At 45.0% G+C, this 17,818-nt stretch overlaps 1 protein-coding gene across 1 annotated transcript; it reads left to right on the forward strand.

Annotated features, from left to right (window-relative positions):
- Window positions 1–6,130: 6,130 nt before the first annotated feature.
- LOC144134168 (protein toll-like) lies at window positions 6,131–10,845 on the forward strand. The gene is made up of 4 exons (XM_077667131.1): window positions 6,131–6,170; window positions 9,131–9,160; window positions 9,265–9,589; window positions 10,575–10,845. The coding sequence occupies exons 1-4, from the start codon at window positions 6,131–6,133 to the stop codon at window positions 10,843–10,845; spliced, it is 666 nt and encodes a 221-aa protein (XP_077523257.1).
- Window positions 10,846–17,818: the final 6,973 nt, after the last annotated feature.

Raw genomic sequence — 17,818 nt, forward strand, 5'->3', positions numbered from 1 at the left:
TTCATAGAACGCACTTCTCGTCAGCATACGCAAAGCCCTCAAGCAGGATATGTTCCGCCGCTTCGATCGAGCCGCAGTTGTCACAAAGTTGATGCCAATCTGGCAAAGAGGTGAAGGATTTTGTTTGGGCAAAGTCGAACGCTTGGGTATGCAGCGCATCTTTTGATGCAAACTTGAGTTGTAGGGCAGCGACTGGTTAATTATGCTTTGCTGCTTATCAGAACAGTCGGGCTACCTTTTCGCGGTTTGGGTAGAAATGGTAATAGCAATGATAGGATGGGTGTTCATCGAATTGCGCGATTTTAAAGTCAGATGAAATATAAATTGCCGGGAAGGAAAGGTTCACTGTTGTCACATACGTACAGCCATCTATTGCCTTCGGGAACGCACATGGAAAAAGAACATATTTTTTTTCATACAGTAGAGATGTCAGATTCAATAGGATGTGGCAGCGCACGAGACGAATTTCTGGAGAAGGCGTAAGGGCAAAAGCTACTGTTTTGGCTGGCAGATGCAAACCAAATGTGAGGGACAGCGCTCTCTTGCAACAGTCGGCCGAATCCAATTTCCGCGGGCTGCATGTTAAGATTTCATGAAAATTTCGCCATCACACAGTTCAATATATCGCAACACTCACGAGAGATTTCAGCGACAAGTATAACGTCATGCTTGAGATGTTCTAACACGACGTATTCAATTCGCAAAGACTCCACGCCAAGTGTTACTGAGCCAAAGCAAAAGCCGACAGGGATTAAGCTTTGACCACAGACTCTCGACATAGTCGCCTTTGAATGAGGGTCTACTCTCCTCGTTTACTTGTGGCAAGAGGGTCCCCAGCGTTTTTCTGTATCCCCTCAACAAACTAATTTCAGTGGTAAAATTGTCTCTTCGTGGTTTTTGAACGACAGCAAAGGGGTCCCGGCGAGAAAGGAAACAACATTGTTGAGCAGTGCTGCAGGGTCCCAGTGGTTGTACCTACTGACTCGCTGATAGAGGACGAGCGAGTCGTCCACGCCGTCCTCATGACGGCCGGAGAACGTACGTGGTTACCTGTCATGGGTACAGAGCTAGGCCTGTCCAGGCGCTTGAGTGGGCATGACGATGACACATGTCTAGGCGAATGACGATGGCAACAAGTTAATGTTCCTCGCACTACTTTCACCATTCCTTCACTCAACGCAACCCCGGATCGCATGATGATATCCAGGTCGAAATCAAGAACAAGAAATCTACACGGCGCTCGGAATGCAGTGGGAACGAAAGATAATCGATGATTTCTTAATGTAACTGAGTTGGGCCTAAGAGCGGCCAAGCCTAGCAGGGGCAGTCAGGGAGTCAGGGGTGGAATACATTTAGAGGTTTGCCAGGATAATGCGGCCCAAGCTAGCAGATGGCATGGTTAATTGGAGGGATAATTGTGAGGCCCTATCCCCCATTGAATGGAATCTCTTGATCTCGAACTAAGTTCTCATGCATCGGTTATCCGGAAGCTGTACGCTGACTTTAACTGTTCTGATCACAAAGGTGGTCAGAGAACATGGAAGGGCATAGGCTTCATAAAAATGCGAACGAGGATTGTCTGCCACTCACAATCGGGAGATTCTCGTAGCCCTTTATGTTCTCGTAAAAATGAATCACCACCTGCACTAACTACGCACATGCCAGCTCTCAATTTTGAGATAACTTTTCACGCATCGATCATATAGAAGCTGCACAGTGATTTAAACTTGTACATTCAATGAAACAATTCCGAGAGCATGGAAGTTCATAGGCTTCTAACTAATGCAAACGAGGATCATGTGTCGTTCACAACCGGGACATTATTAAAGCCCGGTATGTGCTGCTAGAAATGAATCACCATCTGCACTAAGCACACACCTGGCAGCCGAAGGACATATGCCAAGGCGATCATATAATGTGATGCTACATATCTGAATTGCAGTATTGCTTACTTGTCTACCCGTAGTTTCTGTGAACTGCATTTCGCCGGCGCTTCTTCCTTCTTGTTTCGATGGGATTCACGTGGATGGAGGCATCTAAAAGTAGTAAGTAAGTGGTAGGGTGGCAGGTACGGCTTTATGGAGGGTTAAGATAGGTTCCGGTGGCTTGTAGAGGATTTTGGAGGGGACATAAAGGTGGGGGCGCAGCTGGGTCTGCACTGGGGGGAGGTCTCGACGAGGAATGCGGTGGCTTCAAGCAACAGCAGATGGATCGATTATGCGAAAATGATGGTAGTTGTACTGACCCATTAATGCTCACTGCATGGTTACACGCCCTACTGTAACACGAACTTAGAGCGCAGCTGTTCGTTGTTTCGATTTTGCGATAGACCATGCCATGATGCAGCTGCCCTCCTTTGGCAAAGTGAACTTATAACGATCTGCTAAGAGCAAGCAAGAATCGGCGATTATCACAATGCTAGCGCAAGAGGTTACAAATTTTTTTAGTCACAGCTGCAAAATTGTTAGTTGAAAAGCCATGACCTTTTTTTCATTCTCTTTTGCTTATCAGTTTTATGAATCAGGCGCTATTTTTAAATAATATTAGAAATTTCAAATATTGTGAACAAGTGGAAAGCAAGACCAATGAGGTTGCCTTTTCAAGAGTAGTTCAAACCAGCAATTAAGCGCCCCGTGTGCTGTTTTTGTTTGTTTGTAAGCGGTGGGTGCAAGACACGTAATGATTGCATGGCTCCTATATTACAACTGTACATCGTCCGATACTGTTCGATGCTTATCACCTGCTTGTATAAATAACTGATTCCAGTGAAAAGTGAAGTGAGATATTCGGCAGACACGAAGTAGAAAACAATATCAAACTGAAATGGAATCAGAATTAAATGATTACAGAATCCCTCGCTCTCTATCTATCGGCAAACGTGCATACCGTAGTTAAGGTTGCCATTAAGAACAGTAGTGAATAAACCGCTTCGCGCTTGAAATGCGCCCGTTAGAGACACGTGCTCAGGACGTCATACTATATACCCCCTTCGTACACTCCTTCAAGACATCTTAATGCACCCTGAAAAAGAGCTAGAAGGACCATTTTGCCGGATAATTTAAACCTGCGTCCAATATTCCAGCTCCTCCTTCTCCCCCCTCTCCTCTTGCTGTGACGACCCCCCCATAATGCGCAGGTCCACACGGGACGGAGAGGCAAAGAGACACCGTATGGCTCAGTTTAAACAAACAGATATATTCAATGATTATACATCAGAGGCTGGGGTGTCCGAGCTTACGTGCCGACGACTTCATGGGGACGATGGAGGGGCTCCGGAGTTGAGCTCGAACGGTTGCTGGCAGAAGCTGCACGCCGTCGGGCTTCGGCGCTGAAGGCCCCCTTGGCGAATGATGTCGTCCTGAGCGTTCCTTCTTCCGTACTCCTTGTCGATTTTTATATCCTCTTATCCCCACATTCCCTAGGGTGAGGACGCCCACGCCGGAGTGGGAGGGGCCTAGGGCTTTCACTTGGGCGCACAAACACACCACCGCACTTATGGTCTCGCCCCCGTCACGTGTTGAGTCCGAGGGAAAGAAGGTTGTCGTCGAGTTAGCGTCGGCTGTGGTAGACGGTCTCTGGCCCGCTGACGGTTCCCGCGGGTCACCGACCTCCGTTCTCCATCAAATGACACTCGCCACTCAAGGCCGGAACGCGAGGTCACTAAAAGGCCGGGAAAGTGGTCCCTTGTCCTGGGATGTGCTCGGGAGGGTTGGTGATGATGCCCGCCGTCTTGTCACGGGGCCAGACCCGCCGAAACGAGGCCCCTTTGTCCCCGGCACGGTCACGGCAATTGGGGAAGATAACGCCCGTCTCCCCGCGGCAGCGGCGGCGGCGTTCGACACGTGCGACACTATGGAAAGGGGTTTCGGTTGTGCTTAAACCCCTTCGTTTTGGTCGTTCACTCTCAACGCTAGGATGGATCGGTAATTGGACGCAGCTGTCACCTGGGTCTTTTCCGTGCGGTCCATGGCGGCAGGCCCGAAAGTAATCCCAATCAAGTTGCTTGCAGCCATATACAGTAGAAACATGTGTGCTGGCTGCTTCCAAAACGAGACCGGCTGTCGCCGATCTCCTCTCTTCCAGCTGAATTGTTTTCCCTTGAGTGCCTTCGCCGCCACTGGGGGCTCCGTCTACGCTGCGCCGTCGAACGCGGACCCTCGTAGCACACACAAGGAACGTCACATTGCTTTGGCAGAGTGTCTCATATTTCGCCTCACCACTCACCCTGAAGCACTCGAGTTTGACTCACTAACAGCGCTCACCTTGCCTGGCATAAGCATGTTATTTAACGGACAGACCACCTCCTCAGAACCTGGGTGCTTTATTCAAAGGTCGCCTCGGCACATTCAAAACACCACATAGTGCCTACATTAATACGACCATGATTTGGAAAGGAAAAAAGTTCTAGTGATCCTACAAAGTCAACACGTCTAGGAGAAAACGAGGCGCAAAGGAGCATATGCTTTTCACGCAAGATTATATATATATATATATATATATATATATATATATATATATATATATATATATATATATATATATATATATATATATATATATATTTACTTTTTGCAAGTACGTACAACGCCCATGAGATATTATTGTAGGGGAGATATAACTACATGCAATAACTCATGCAAATACCAGTTGAAAAAGGCTGTGCGAAAGGTTACCCTTGAGCAGGCATTGAACACGGGCAACCAATGCGTTGAAATGCTGTATGCCCGTAAGTAATCGACCTTTTGAAAGACTATTTCCCACTGCGGTGCCTAGGAGGTTCTTCTCACCTATCAAGGCGGCAGGCTAATGTGCAGATGTTTGCAAGCGCACTGAACAAATCACAGTGGCGTGCGGGAGGAAATCTGTGGCACGTATATTATTAACGTTGTGTTGTTTGCGATTGTGTTGACGCTCCCGCTTAGAGTCACGAGATAAGTTTCGAAAACTTGGCAAGTGACTCTAATTCCCCCCCCCCCCCTTCACCCACAGTGATAGCTCAGTGACTCACACCTTGGCTCAGCGCTGGTTCTGAGCCGGTGACCCAGTAATTCAGATCGGTGGCTGAAACCTTGGTTCTTTGAAGTGAGCGACAGATTGCAGTCATTTAAACAAGACAAAAACATGCAGGAATTTTTTTCAACTTGGCTACTGCAAAATCAGTAATGTCAATGTTTTATAAAGTAATGAATATGTTAACAGAAAGTAGAGAATAACACATTCTCCAGCCGCCAGAGAGATACAACCAAAACGAAGTGATTATACTTCACAGTTACCAGGAATATGCAACACAAATCAAAATAAAATTCGCCTAAGCTTCAATTTCTTTCGATGCCTATCGGCTTCGCCCGCATGTAGCAAAGTTAATTTCGGTGGCATGCTCTTTCTGATTGTTTTGTTATTTTTTTTTCAGAAAATCAACCGCGAGAACAACTTGATAGTGAATATCACTGAACTTGCGAAATGGAGGATGCCAAGCCTCAAAGAAATCAATCTTTCGCACAACCAGATTGGCGTGATACCTAAATTCGTGTCAGCAAATTCCGCTATTGAAGTTATCCGCTTGAGCGACAGCCAAATAAGTGACATAAAGCCTGCAACTTTCAATGCACTTCCAAGACTCCGTCGTCTGGATCTCAGCAAAAACAAGATAAGTAACGTTAACGCGTCCGTTTTTAGCACTGAAACAAGCTTAGAATACCTGAGCATGAAGGGAAATTAGATGACCAGCTTGAGAGAAACGTTCAGGAACAGACGCCAAATCAAGGAACTCAAATTGGCTTCCAATCGCGTTACTGACATCACTGGAGTGTTTGAATATCTCAAAGCTTTAAGAAAGCTGACACTTAGCGACAACCTCGTCAGCTACGTTCCCGACGATAACTTCAACGAGAACACAAAACTCCTGGAGTGGAATTTGATCGGAAGCAACATCCAGTGGGTTGGCAGGAACGCGTTCCGTGGGCTTGTAACTCTAAGAGATCTGCGGTTACGAAAGAACCAATTGCTTTCTCTTAACGGCTCCATGAGACACCTCGTAAATATGAAATACTTTGATGCCGCCTTCAATGAAATACAGTACTTAGAAAAGGGCGAATTCAAACAAAACGCATTCCTCGCCTACATCTCCCTGATGGGAAACAACATCAGCAGCGTGGACGGTGCCTTCACAGGTACTGTGCACCTGAGAGGTCTCGGCCTTGCAGGAAATCGCATTGAATTGCTGCGCCGGAAGGATTTTCCGCAACGGATGATAGCTGCCCCAAACGTGACCTTGGACCGTAAGCTATCACTTTTGCTTACCTCTTTCTGAATCTGTCTGTCTCCTTTATTCCGCCTAATTTACATTAATGACCTGCCGTATCGCATCAAATCTCAATTAAAATTGTTTGCTGACAATTGCGTCGTATAGAGCACCATAATCAAAGAACTTTGGTGTGAACCTTAACACAGGCGTTTAAACTCCGACATATGCAAGGTCATGACATATTACCGCCTTTATAGCAGGACAACACTGCCTACTATCTGAACTGAGCCCCTTTAAGCCACAAAACATTATACGAATACCTTGGTCTGCACATCACACCGCCGTTGTCAAGGGTAAAACATTTTGAAGTCATCTTGCCCGAGAGCTGGAATCCTGCTCGGTCCAAAGGGCACGAGCACAAGGTAATCAAACTCAATGATAACTTTATTAGCGGTACCTTTTAGGTTTGGAATAGGAGGTACGGTAGCTAAGCCGGCTACTGGGAAGGTCTTCAATAGACCAAACGGTTGTGCAACAAAACGTCAGAGGATTAACAAAAAACTGTTTGCGTAAACTATTGGAACTAAATATCTAATTATTGCACGCGACGGGATGGAGCGATGAAATCAGTGTCGGCACCTTCCTAGCCGCCATTACGCGGCCATAAAGCTGTAAGATACCTTTTCAGCCACCTCTGCGTAGCGCAAGTCATAAATGGTGCTCTTAGTGATACTCTGCCCCTCTCTCCATCTTTACTGTTTCCGTGAGAAGCACAATCAGTTATTCATTATGCACATGTAGGTTAGACTTATTTGCGTAAAAAATCACAAGGAACAGTCCGAAATTCACAGAAGCGTCTTTTTTTGCCATAGCTTCTGTCCCTGCAGCGCCGGCGGCGCTTCGTTGCATCCTGCCTCTTCGTTGAGCTCCTGGCGCAAGTTTCTGTCCACGTATCAAATTTCCTCGAAAGCTTCTTTAACGATAAAAATGCATTGAACACGGGTGATCTTGAGCGCTTAGAAAAGCAGAGACCTATTTCGTGTAATCGCTGTCTCAAATAATACTAAAATAATTAATTATGCAACCATACTCCCGCGGGACTTCGCTGAGAGAAGCAAAAAGGGTGGCTTCTAGAAACGGACTTGCAAAAAAAGAGCACTTTTTTTAGGTCCTGGATAAGTTTGCTGAATAAAACTGAGCGGAGTATAAGCAACGTTGAAAATATGTTTTTTTTTTATTTTGTCGGACCTAAGAAACATTAGTGCACGAAATTAATTTTGTTGGCACGCCAGGAATGCTGCATTTTGGACACAATTTTTCGCTGCTATTTTGAATAAATAAATTGACATCAAGCAGAAAACCATCTGTAATCAGTGCAGCTCGTATGAATATTTATGCAGGAGGCTTAAAGGGGATCATATATCTGTTCACGGGGTCTTCGTAGCACGACCATTTATGCAGATATCTGCCTCCAGTATTCAAAAACAGTCTAAATGAGTTTCGCGTCCCAAGGCGTGTAACTCATCTTTGATATGAAACAGTCAATATTGAATACGTTAATTTTATTCCAAAATGGAAAAGTGAAGCGGGCAGAGTGACAAACTTCACTTGCTGCTCTCGTTCGTTGGACGATGACCATGACACGCAGCAGCTGACGTGCCACACTGGGGAAGTCCGCGCGAATATCGACTGTATTGTTGCGTAATATAGCCAATCTTGGAAGCACTCGCAAAACGTGACGTCGAATATTTTATTCATAATCCTGTGAGCCTATTGGCTCCATGGCACAGTGGCATGCATAACGATGAAGAATTCTTATTTCGCATCTCAGTATCGCGCCTGAAAAAAGAACTGATTTTCGTTTTGGACAAAACTTCTGTGAGAATCATCGTCCAGGATAACTGTACTCTTCAGCCATATTCTTATTGGACATTCTTTTTTGCATTAAATTAGGTATTTGTTTTCATAATCATTAAACTAACGCCTTTTATTCCTACCAATATGAATATAATATTATATTTAATATGTTTCCCGGTTCCAGACAACCCTTTACTATGCGACTGCAGATTGGCCTGGCTTGTACGGCACGACAGTGAAGTGTGTTTAACACGGAATCCGAAATGTAAGAGCCCATCCTGGTTGGAAGAAAACTCGCTTCACAAATTGACAGAAGAGAACTTGACCAAGTGGCAGCAGGACTGCGAAGCGGGATGCAGCTGCACCTGCCGTGAAGATGGGTTCGGAAACCGAGGCATCGTGGTGAACTGTTCGTCAGTGAAACTGAACCGGTTGCCCCAAGCTTTACCGGAAAACACGACTCAGTTGGAACTGCGCGACAACCGTCTAGAAATGATCGATGCATCTTTCAAAAACGTCGCTCCACATCTGGAAGTGCTGTTTTTACAAAATAATCTCATTTCGATACTCAGTGTGAATGCCCTTCCCAGCAAAGTGCACTCCCTCGATCTTAGGGGCAACAACCTGGTGGAATTTCCTCACGCCCTGGTGATGGAACGCAACCTTTCTTCGCTATGGCTGTCCGGCAACGCTTTCCATTGCGGATGTGATGATTATTCCTTCAAGCAGTGGCTAGACGCCCACGAAAATCTGGTAAGCCTAACCAGTGATAGTATGGGAAATCTGGGAAAATGTATTCATCAAAATAACATCGTTTGTCATTTTTAATTAAGTTGGTTCTTGCAGTTAGCCGGTCTCCTATTTCTTCGTACGTTTGTTTATCCCATTAAGTTGGTTGTGTCGATGTTTCTTTCCGACAGATTCCAGATTCCAGACACATCACATGCGCAGAAAGTTTTAACGCACTTGTGTCGGAAAGGGAATTTATCACCTTAGGGGAAAACCAACTCTGCCCCCGGTCTTTTCCAGCGTACACGACGTACCTGCTGTACGCCTTCGGTGCGTGTCGAGCCGTCCCCCATTTGCAGTCTTGGATTATCACTCTATCGTGTAAATAGTTCTTGCGCCAGCAGTGCTCTCCTCCACCTTTCTATGTTACACAGCTCTCCTGCCTGGGATCCTAACACTCTCAGCGGCGTACTTTTACTGGAAACACCACCTGAAGACCTGGCTGAACATGCGAGGTGTCTGCAGCTGGGCGCACTGCATCACGGAGGGGGACCTGGACGCAGAAAAGGTGTTCGACGTGTTCCTCTCGTTCAGCAGCAAAGATGCAGGCTGGGTTCATGAGCAGCTGATCCCGGGACTAGAGGCCGTCGCCTTATCATACTGTACCTATGAGCGGAACTTCAAAGGCGGCTTCTTGCTGCAGGACATCATCCGCGACGCTGTCGCCTGCTCCAGGAGGACAGTGCTCCTGCTCACCCGGTAAACATGTTTTCTGTCATGCGCATAGGTGACTTCAGGGCTCTTACTCAATCCTAATGGCTTCTCGGTCCTTGCCTGATGGACCCAAAGCAGTGTAGGCAAAGAAAACCACTAAATAGAATGCATTCTTGCGCTCTTGTCTTGAGTTACAGGAATGGAAAGGTCAGGTTTTTTTTTTCTTGTCATTCCGCTTGACTTGCATGTCTTAAAGCAATTGACGCTGCCGAATCCGGTCGCTGACGAGCACTGCGCTATCGTCTACTTCGGCGCCATGCTTAAGCAATGCCAAATCTTTGAGGTCGGACACTTCCAGTCACATTTGATTTCTTTAGGAGAATGGACTTCGGCGTTCCTTGAAAGCCAACTGAAGAGATCCGCGACAGTTTTAGCCTTTTCTACTGTTCAGAAAAATTTGTCATGGTACCCCCCCCCCCCCCTTTTACGAAATTCTTCTGACCTCTTCATAGGCTCAGGGACGACTGGGTTTCGGGCATCTCTCGACTTCCATTGTTAGAAACAATAAGCCGCAGCAGGTAGCCATGCATAGCTGAAAATGTCGCCCGATTGTAGGGCCTGTTGTGCAGTGTCAAACCTACGTTCAATTTGATTAACCTCAGTGATGGATGTACAGAATATTTCGCTAAGTAAAAGTCACAGACTCACGTTTGAATTTAAGAATAACGCGAGCTCTGAAACATTGCCCGGATGCTAGAAATCAGTGATCTTGTATAATTTCTGCAATCGTTTCAGAATACAAGGCAAAGTGTACACAGTAATTCTGGGAAATGTTGTGATATTGTTGTTTCTCATCTCCCGTGTAATTCGGGGACAATATAACTAGATATGTTAACGTTCATGAATTCTCAACTTATGGAACGTGTTGAGCCTCGTTTCGTACTTGGAAGATTTTATGATGAGTTAGAGGTGGCCTTTAGGAATTACGCTTTTCTCGGCAAATGATGAGGATGCGTTCTCTCTGCTGCAGGAACTTTGTAACAAGCGAGTGGTGCCGTTGGGAGTTCCGGTTGGCGCATCAGAAAGCCCTGGAGGACAACGTCAACAGATTGATCATTGTGCTTGTCGGCGAGGTTGGCTCTAGATCTCTAGACGAAGATTTGCGCCTCTATATGCGAGCTGCCAATTACATCCGCTGGGGACAGCCAAACATTTGGGAAATGTTCTACTGCTCGATGCACAGGAAGGGTGCCAAAAGAAAGCTCATCATCCGCAAAGCACTGCAGCCAACTCTAGCCTAAATCGACTCCACTAACCTTGAAGGCACCGAACCTTAGCATCCACAGTTCAACTGCATTTTCACTGAGATAGCAACGTTCGTAAGCATCTGCGCCTTGTCGGTGTGAATGGAGAGTTTCGTACTCTGGACTGAGCCGCCTGCCTGGATCTGAGTGCTTCGTATGCAACGTAATGATTCTGGAGCAAGAGTAAGAACGTTTGCTTAAGAATATAAAAATTTAAAACTACTATCTGCCATGAAGACCTATTTGCAATGTATAACGCAATCCATATACAACTAGTCAGTGTCATACGTGGCAGATGGCAAATAATCTTGAAGAAAGAGTCTTTGGGACACATACACAGAAGGACTCACGAAAAAAAAACCGGAAAGGATTCAGGATAGGGCATTCTTGTTTCGTTCTCATTAATTATGGCAGCACACTTACAGTTGAGAAAGCGAAAGCGAACTTTAATGGCCGGTTCTCAAAAACTCGAATAAAAAGATTTCAAGTACAAGTTTTCTCGCAATATTTCTCCTTCTAAAACTAGTCGGGACAAAGAAAATTATTTAACGTCTTTGCCTTAGGTTTCGAAAAAAAGGAACCAGAGTTAAAACTTCACGAACTTTCCCTTATAGGAGATTTTTGTCAGGCCTGTCTATGACAAGAATGTTTTACGACGAGATGTTGTTAATGCTCTGCCAAACGACGTCTTTTTTTTTTACGCGTTGAGTTCGAGATTTCATGCCCCCCCCCCCCCCCCCCCCTCCGCGGCGTTACTGCATGCTGGTGAAGATGGTACCAATTAGGTAAACAAATACGGCCTGAGACGTTCTCTGGCTCAAGCATCGGTAAATAGCATAAACATCAAGTAGCAAGCGCTAAAAATATGTTTGTTCCTCTCTGCGTAAGAACACATAGTCAGGTTAGATCATAATAAAAATAAAGTTAAAATACTGCCTCCGTCACAGATATGCGGCCCTATTTCCCTAGGCAGGTTTCGGATATGTGAAGTATTTTTATCTTAACGGTGCTGTCAAAATATTAACTTTAAACCAAACCTAACCGTTATTGAGAAAATCACATGAATCACTTGATTCAGCGCAAAGGACATAGCCCTTCTTCTGGTTCTGACTATTCTCACAGACATTCTGTGAGTAGTTTTCACTTTCTGGCGTTGTCAACGCTCGGGGCTCGAGAACCGGTTAACCGACAACTGAGGCTGAGCTCGAGTTGCCTTATTACCTGCCATTTTGTATTTGCAAACGCAACGCAGGCAAAGTTTTTCTTTCAGTGTTACCTTTCCGTTGTTCTGGTTCGTTGCTACTTAGAATTCTTGCTCCTGTAGTTACCATCGAAAATCAAGCTTTTACACAACCTTTTCTACTTTATGCAACTAATTTGTCACTTGAACATAAAATATATCAACCTATGCGGCAGTTTTCCTTACCTCTTTGTTACGAACTATTTTAGTTGTCGATTGTTCTCTCTCTATCTACCACCTTGCTTAAGATGAGACGCGGAAATAATAACTACTTTTTGTTTTTCTGCACAAATTGCAACCAAATTTAGCACAGTTATGTAACTGTATAAATATTTCAGAACGATTTTTTTTTTGTCTTAAGCTAGCCAGTAACGTTCTTGAGTAAATGCAATTAACACCTAAAGAAGTAATCCCCGTGCGCGTTATATGAATACTAGGAAAGTTGCCCAAGTGTTTTGATGACCATGTTTACAGAACCCTGTTCTATGCAATAAAGCTGTAAGTTATATTTTTATAATGCCCAGTATTCACAGAAATAAAAGAAAACTTGTAGCATTCATATTTACAAGAAAACATTTTTTAGAATACCTTTAGAAACATTGCAAATATGCATAAAATCGAAAACTTTATTGCTCTCCTCAACGCCTCAGGACTAATTAGAAAATTCAGAATCATTTCTTTGGCATTTGTTGCGAAATGCCGATGGAATGAAGGATAGCAATCGCAGAAGATGTAAAAGCTAAGAAAATCAGCCTGAAATTTATTCCCTCGTCTGTCTCGCTTATCGCTTCGAGCGCTTTGTCCAGAGATTTCCGGCATTGGAATAAACGGAAGTCTTATCTTCTCAGAACAACAGAGGTTTGCGAAGAAAATAAAGTAAAAAATTTGACATTTTGCCTAAAGTGACAATTTCGTTTCCGGCATCCACCCGTGCCATGAAATTAATGCCCATAAGTGCACTGTTTCCCGATTTTGCAATGATTTCAAGTATGAGGCCACCAGTATATTTAAATATATACATAAATAAATGTGGGAGGCGGTGGCGGAAGTAGGAGGGCTCGTAAGGAAAATACGCACATTTTTTTTTTGGCGACTGAGATGCCGCTTCGCCGAAGCTTTTCGGAAAACGTCTTATATGTGCTTTATCAACGCATACGACGCAGACTTTTGAATACTTTTCTCCGAATAAGGCACATGTTGTTCGAATACATGGTGAAAGAACTAAATTGAAACAGATCTCCACCTGTGTGTCAACTTTTAGTCCAGAGAATCCAGCGTTTTAGTCAAAAGAAGCGACCTTAGCAATCTGATTCGATGTGTAATGAAGCGGTACGAAAAATGACGAAATACATTTCGGATAACGTTTAAATGTATTTGGTACAGGACATAATATCGTGACGTAATGATTATCCCGCAATGGCAGCGTTGGCCAAAAAGGACAAGGGCTCGTGGTTTCTGGTTTAGACGAGTTGGGATCATGCACACATTTAGCCAAGCATTTTATCCCAGATAAACCGATTGAAAAAGTACCATTAGATTTTATTTGGGACACATAAAAATTCATTTAGGATCATAAGAATTCATATGGGATACATAAAATCAAATCGTACACATGTAAATTCATATTGTGCACATATGAAGACTCATGGGACATATACTGGGGCCAATATCATTTCTTATGGCGCTTAGGGGAACAAGTGTAGTTGAAAAGGGGGGTGAAAAGAGGCCATGTGGCGATATCTGTCCATGTGCCCATATGAACCCTGGTTAGGTTAACAGAAATTCAATCACCTATTAGGTCAATTATCTTATTATGCTGGAAATCTACACGACCTGGATGTCTATATGTAAACAGTGAGGTACCCGGCAACCATTGTTCGTGTACCAGCCTGTGGTTCATTCAATGGTTTCTTGTCTATTTGCATGCCTTCAAATGCTTAATCGGAAGTGTATTACCAATGACGCTCCTCCGGTGACCTCATGTGAAGCGCTTTTCTTTAGATTACCTGTATAGCCTCACCAGAAGGCAGCTGACTCAGGCACTTACAGAGTATTTGTTCCCTGCACCGTTGCATCAGCCACCTTTTCAGCAGTTCCTTGACACCAACGTTTTGAAACGTGTTAGGCGAATGTGCATTTCTTCTGCAGCAATAACATTCCTGTTTAAACTGCACACATCTACGCTGCGTGTAAAAGCATGGCTTCATGCTAATGAAATGATTGCGCCATTGCCGGTTAACTGCCGCCTCTGCAGTGCGCTGGAGAGAATTGACCGTTGTTTTATTCTGTGCTTTGTTGCTGTGTTCTTTGGGGACATTTTACAACCACCATTAAGAAGGACATTAACATCACGCCATAAAGTATTCGTTTTTTGCCTGTGGAGAAAAACTGTGTTGTGCCATATGATCTATTTATGTTACTGGAACTATTTAGACTGTGGAAGACCCCAATGATAGACCGCAACGCCGAATCACTACGGTCGTTAAAATCGGTGTTTCGTGAAGAATGCGCTTTGGTGCGGTGAGTATATGCTGCCCTGCAAGAGCCGCTTAGCTGGCTCCCCTATCTGGATGCATGTGTGTGCCTCCCAGACTTTTGATGTTTTGGAAGGAGGGGTCATGCGGGGGCATGGTGGCCTGGTGTTTTGTGGCGGATGCAGGCTTAGATTTTTGTTTCCGGCACTATTTCCGTGCAATAAAAGAACGTTTTGACGTGGCTTAGTGGTTAGCGTGCTCAGCTAACAATCTGCAGGTGACCGGTTCGAAACTAAATTCTTTTGCGACTTTTTCTCTTCTCTATTGCGTTCTGCTTATTCTACAGGTGTATCCACGAGTTGCCACGTAAATTGGAATCGTATGGCCGTGGCTCCCAAATTAAAAAAAATACTCTATATGAACCTTTTTTCTCATATGGCCCATTTGACCATGCGGCCCACATCGCCTATATGGCCCATATGCCCAATATGTCCAATATGTCCCCATAAGTCCAGTATGTCCCATATGTCCCATATCCAATCATTCCATATGGATGCGGAGTTTTTCAATAGGATAAGAACCACCGGGCCTAGGGAAAACTCATGCGCATTGGAACTCCCAGTCCCCATCGAACTCGTATCTCCCGTATACGAGGAGCATATCACACCATTAGGCCACCACAGCAACGCTATACCGATGGAAAGCAGCGCAATATAAATTGGCTGATTTTATGACTCCGAAAACTTCAATGCAACCGCCTTGTTGTGAGATGGTTCGCAGGAGGTGGACGTACAGTAAGACTTCCCACTGAACTTAACCGTCGCTTATGTTAGCTCCGCTTTTCGCAGAACGGCACCGCAGTGTACGCAGATTGGTGTACGGAAGCAAAGCGCGACCGGAAGAGAGGGGCAGAGAGCAAAAGGGGCACCCCAAGCCGGCATGCCGCACATAGGGCGCCACCAACGGGGTTGCGATCTCGTGCAGGGACCTCGCGCGGGCATTCTGAACAGCTGCATCTTTTTGTGCATGTCGGTTACTGCATGTACACTGTGCTCACCCATAAGCAAAGGGGGACGAAGCCTACGCAATGCGACGTAAGGAGGAAGATTACGTATATAATGGCTTTAAGACAAAATGCACCATAAAATATTATATCAATTCGCATATTCATGCCGGCAATCCTAAACGTGATGCGGAAATATATGCAGAGAATGGTAGCTACACATTGCAGGAGCGTGAAGGAGTTGAAAGCGCAGTTGTTCAATGTATATAACTACAAAGAGCAGGATGTATTGTTCTACACTATCTACAAAGAAAAATAATTCAGAAATAGCGTTTTTGGACATGATTTATATGTAGCTAATGACTGTTTTGCATTTCTGGAAACTACATCTGTAATATGCAGTTTCCACTGACTCTTCGAACTTCCACCGCGAAAGCTTATTTACGTAGCATGCACCAGCCTGGTAAGTCTGATAATATTTTTGTGTTCCTTTATGCTGTTTGTATTGCATTTTAGTACTTGTTTCTTGATTTCCTTCGCTCCCATTGCAATGGGAATAAAGACAGTCAGGGTGCTATGAAAATAAACTGAAACAAGACATTCTGGTTTGGCTTGGTTTTATGTGGCATATTATGTGGTAGCGACTTAGGCTTTGAGGGACGCCGTAGTCGAGGGCTCCGGAAATTTCGACCATCTATGGTTCTTTAACGCTCACTGGCATCGCACAGTAGACGGGCGCAAAGCATTTCGAGGCATGAGATTCTAAAGAAAAGCTATCCAGCCTTTGTGGTTATGTTAATCACAGGCTTCCTTTGACGGCAACACAGGCACATGCAAACCCTTCACAACTCTGACAACTTGAAATAAACCTAGCACTGTGCTGCATTTTCCATCATGCAGATAGCATATACGGCATCCTGGCCTAATTTTGTTTTCAATCTGGAAACAACGGCATCAGATAGCTCGCAGTATAGCTCGATACTTTAACAGTAGACTATCCAAGGCCAAACAAGTTACCAGTGGAACCGTCCTCTGTTGATTAGGAGAGCTTATACATTGCTGCTGTCACAATCTTCTCCATTGATACGGCCTTCCTCATATCTGTGTCTTTACGCGGATGCAGCTCCGGCAAGAGCCGACATTTTATTGGAAGGTCGATAGTGACATCCAGTAAACCTGTTTAGATATACAGTGCCGACATGTACTCAAGGGTTTCCTCGAAACGCCACTCGTTGCGGTCGAAATACCACATTTCTCGATGCCACGTTGCAATACATGGTGTTCACGAGTAGATCAATAGCAACGGCTGCTCCTAATCGACCTTGTCCGCTTGCGATGTTGCAGTGGCAATAAACTTACGAGGTCTATCGTAGCAGTGGCTATTTGGGCGATTTGTTTCGAACTTTCTGTACAGTTTTTTTTTTGCCCGTGAACTGCCCATAAGCTCACATCACCACAACTAAAAAAATAGGATGCTAGAAGCACTAGCTTAAAGCGCCGCCGACAGCGTTTTACCTGAGGCATTGAGACAGACGCTACCTACAGCAATTTCAAAAAGCTAAAATACCTGATTTTACGCTAGTTTTCATGTCCGCCAGCCTTTATCAGTTTTAGTGCATATTCGGCCTCCAAACTGTGGGTGCTGGAAACAAAGCTGCTCGAGCCTGGCTTGTGGTGTCCAGTCCACTACTGCAGGCACGCCTTGTGTTGACTCTCCAATCGCTCTCGCAAATCGGCCCAGTGGTCACCGCGAGAGACTTGGTACCACCGCCGCGGGGTCATTTGCTTCTGCAGCAGCGGGAAAGCGATGCGTAGTGCAGTGGTTGCTTCGTGCGCGCCGCGTAGTCCCACCTCTGGCCCGTCAGCGGGACGGGGTGACTGTGAAAGTGTATAGCTGGAAGACGACATGAATGACAATCTACTCTGTGGACTTGGCGGCTTATTTCTTTTTGGCGTGTCGGTCTCCTCTTTGAGGGAGTTTATATGTGCCGGAGTGCAGCCCCAGTGTGCGTATGGTGATGGCGGTTCGCGGTCTTCCACTGGCGGGAAGCCCGAACCCACAGTGGTTTGTCGCCTGTGCCACTGGGACGCCATAAACCTAATTTTAAAACAACTTTATATAGTAACTCTTTTAATGAAAGCGCTTGCTTCATTGAAGCTTATGCGGCAATACTTTTTTGTCGCGGGGTATGCGCCTCTTGCAATTTTTTTTATTGATATGGGCATAAAAAGAGTTGTCCGCTCCTGATTGCG

This window comes from Amblyomma americanum, chromosome 5 (assembly GCF_052857255.1).
Source record: "Amblyomma americanum isolate KBUSLIRL-KWMA chromosome 5, ASM5285725v1, whole genome shotgun sequence".
NCBI classification, from domain to species: domain Eukaryota; kingdom Metazoa; phylum Arthropoda; class Arachnida; order Ixodida; family Ixodidae; genus Amblyomma; species Amblyomma americanum.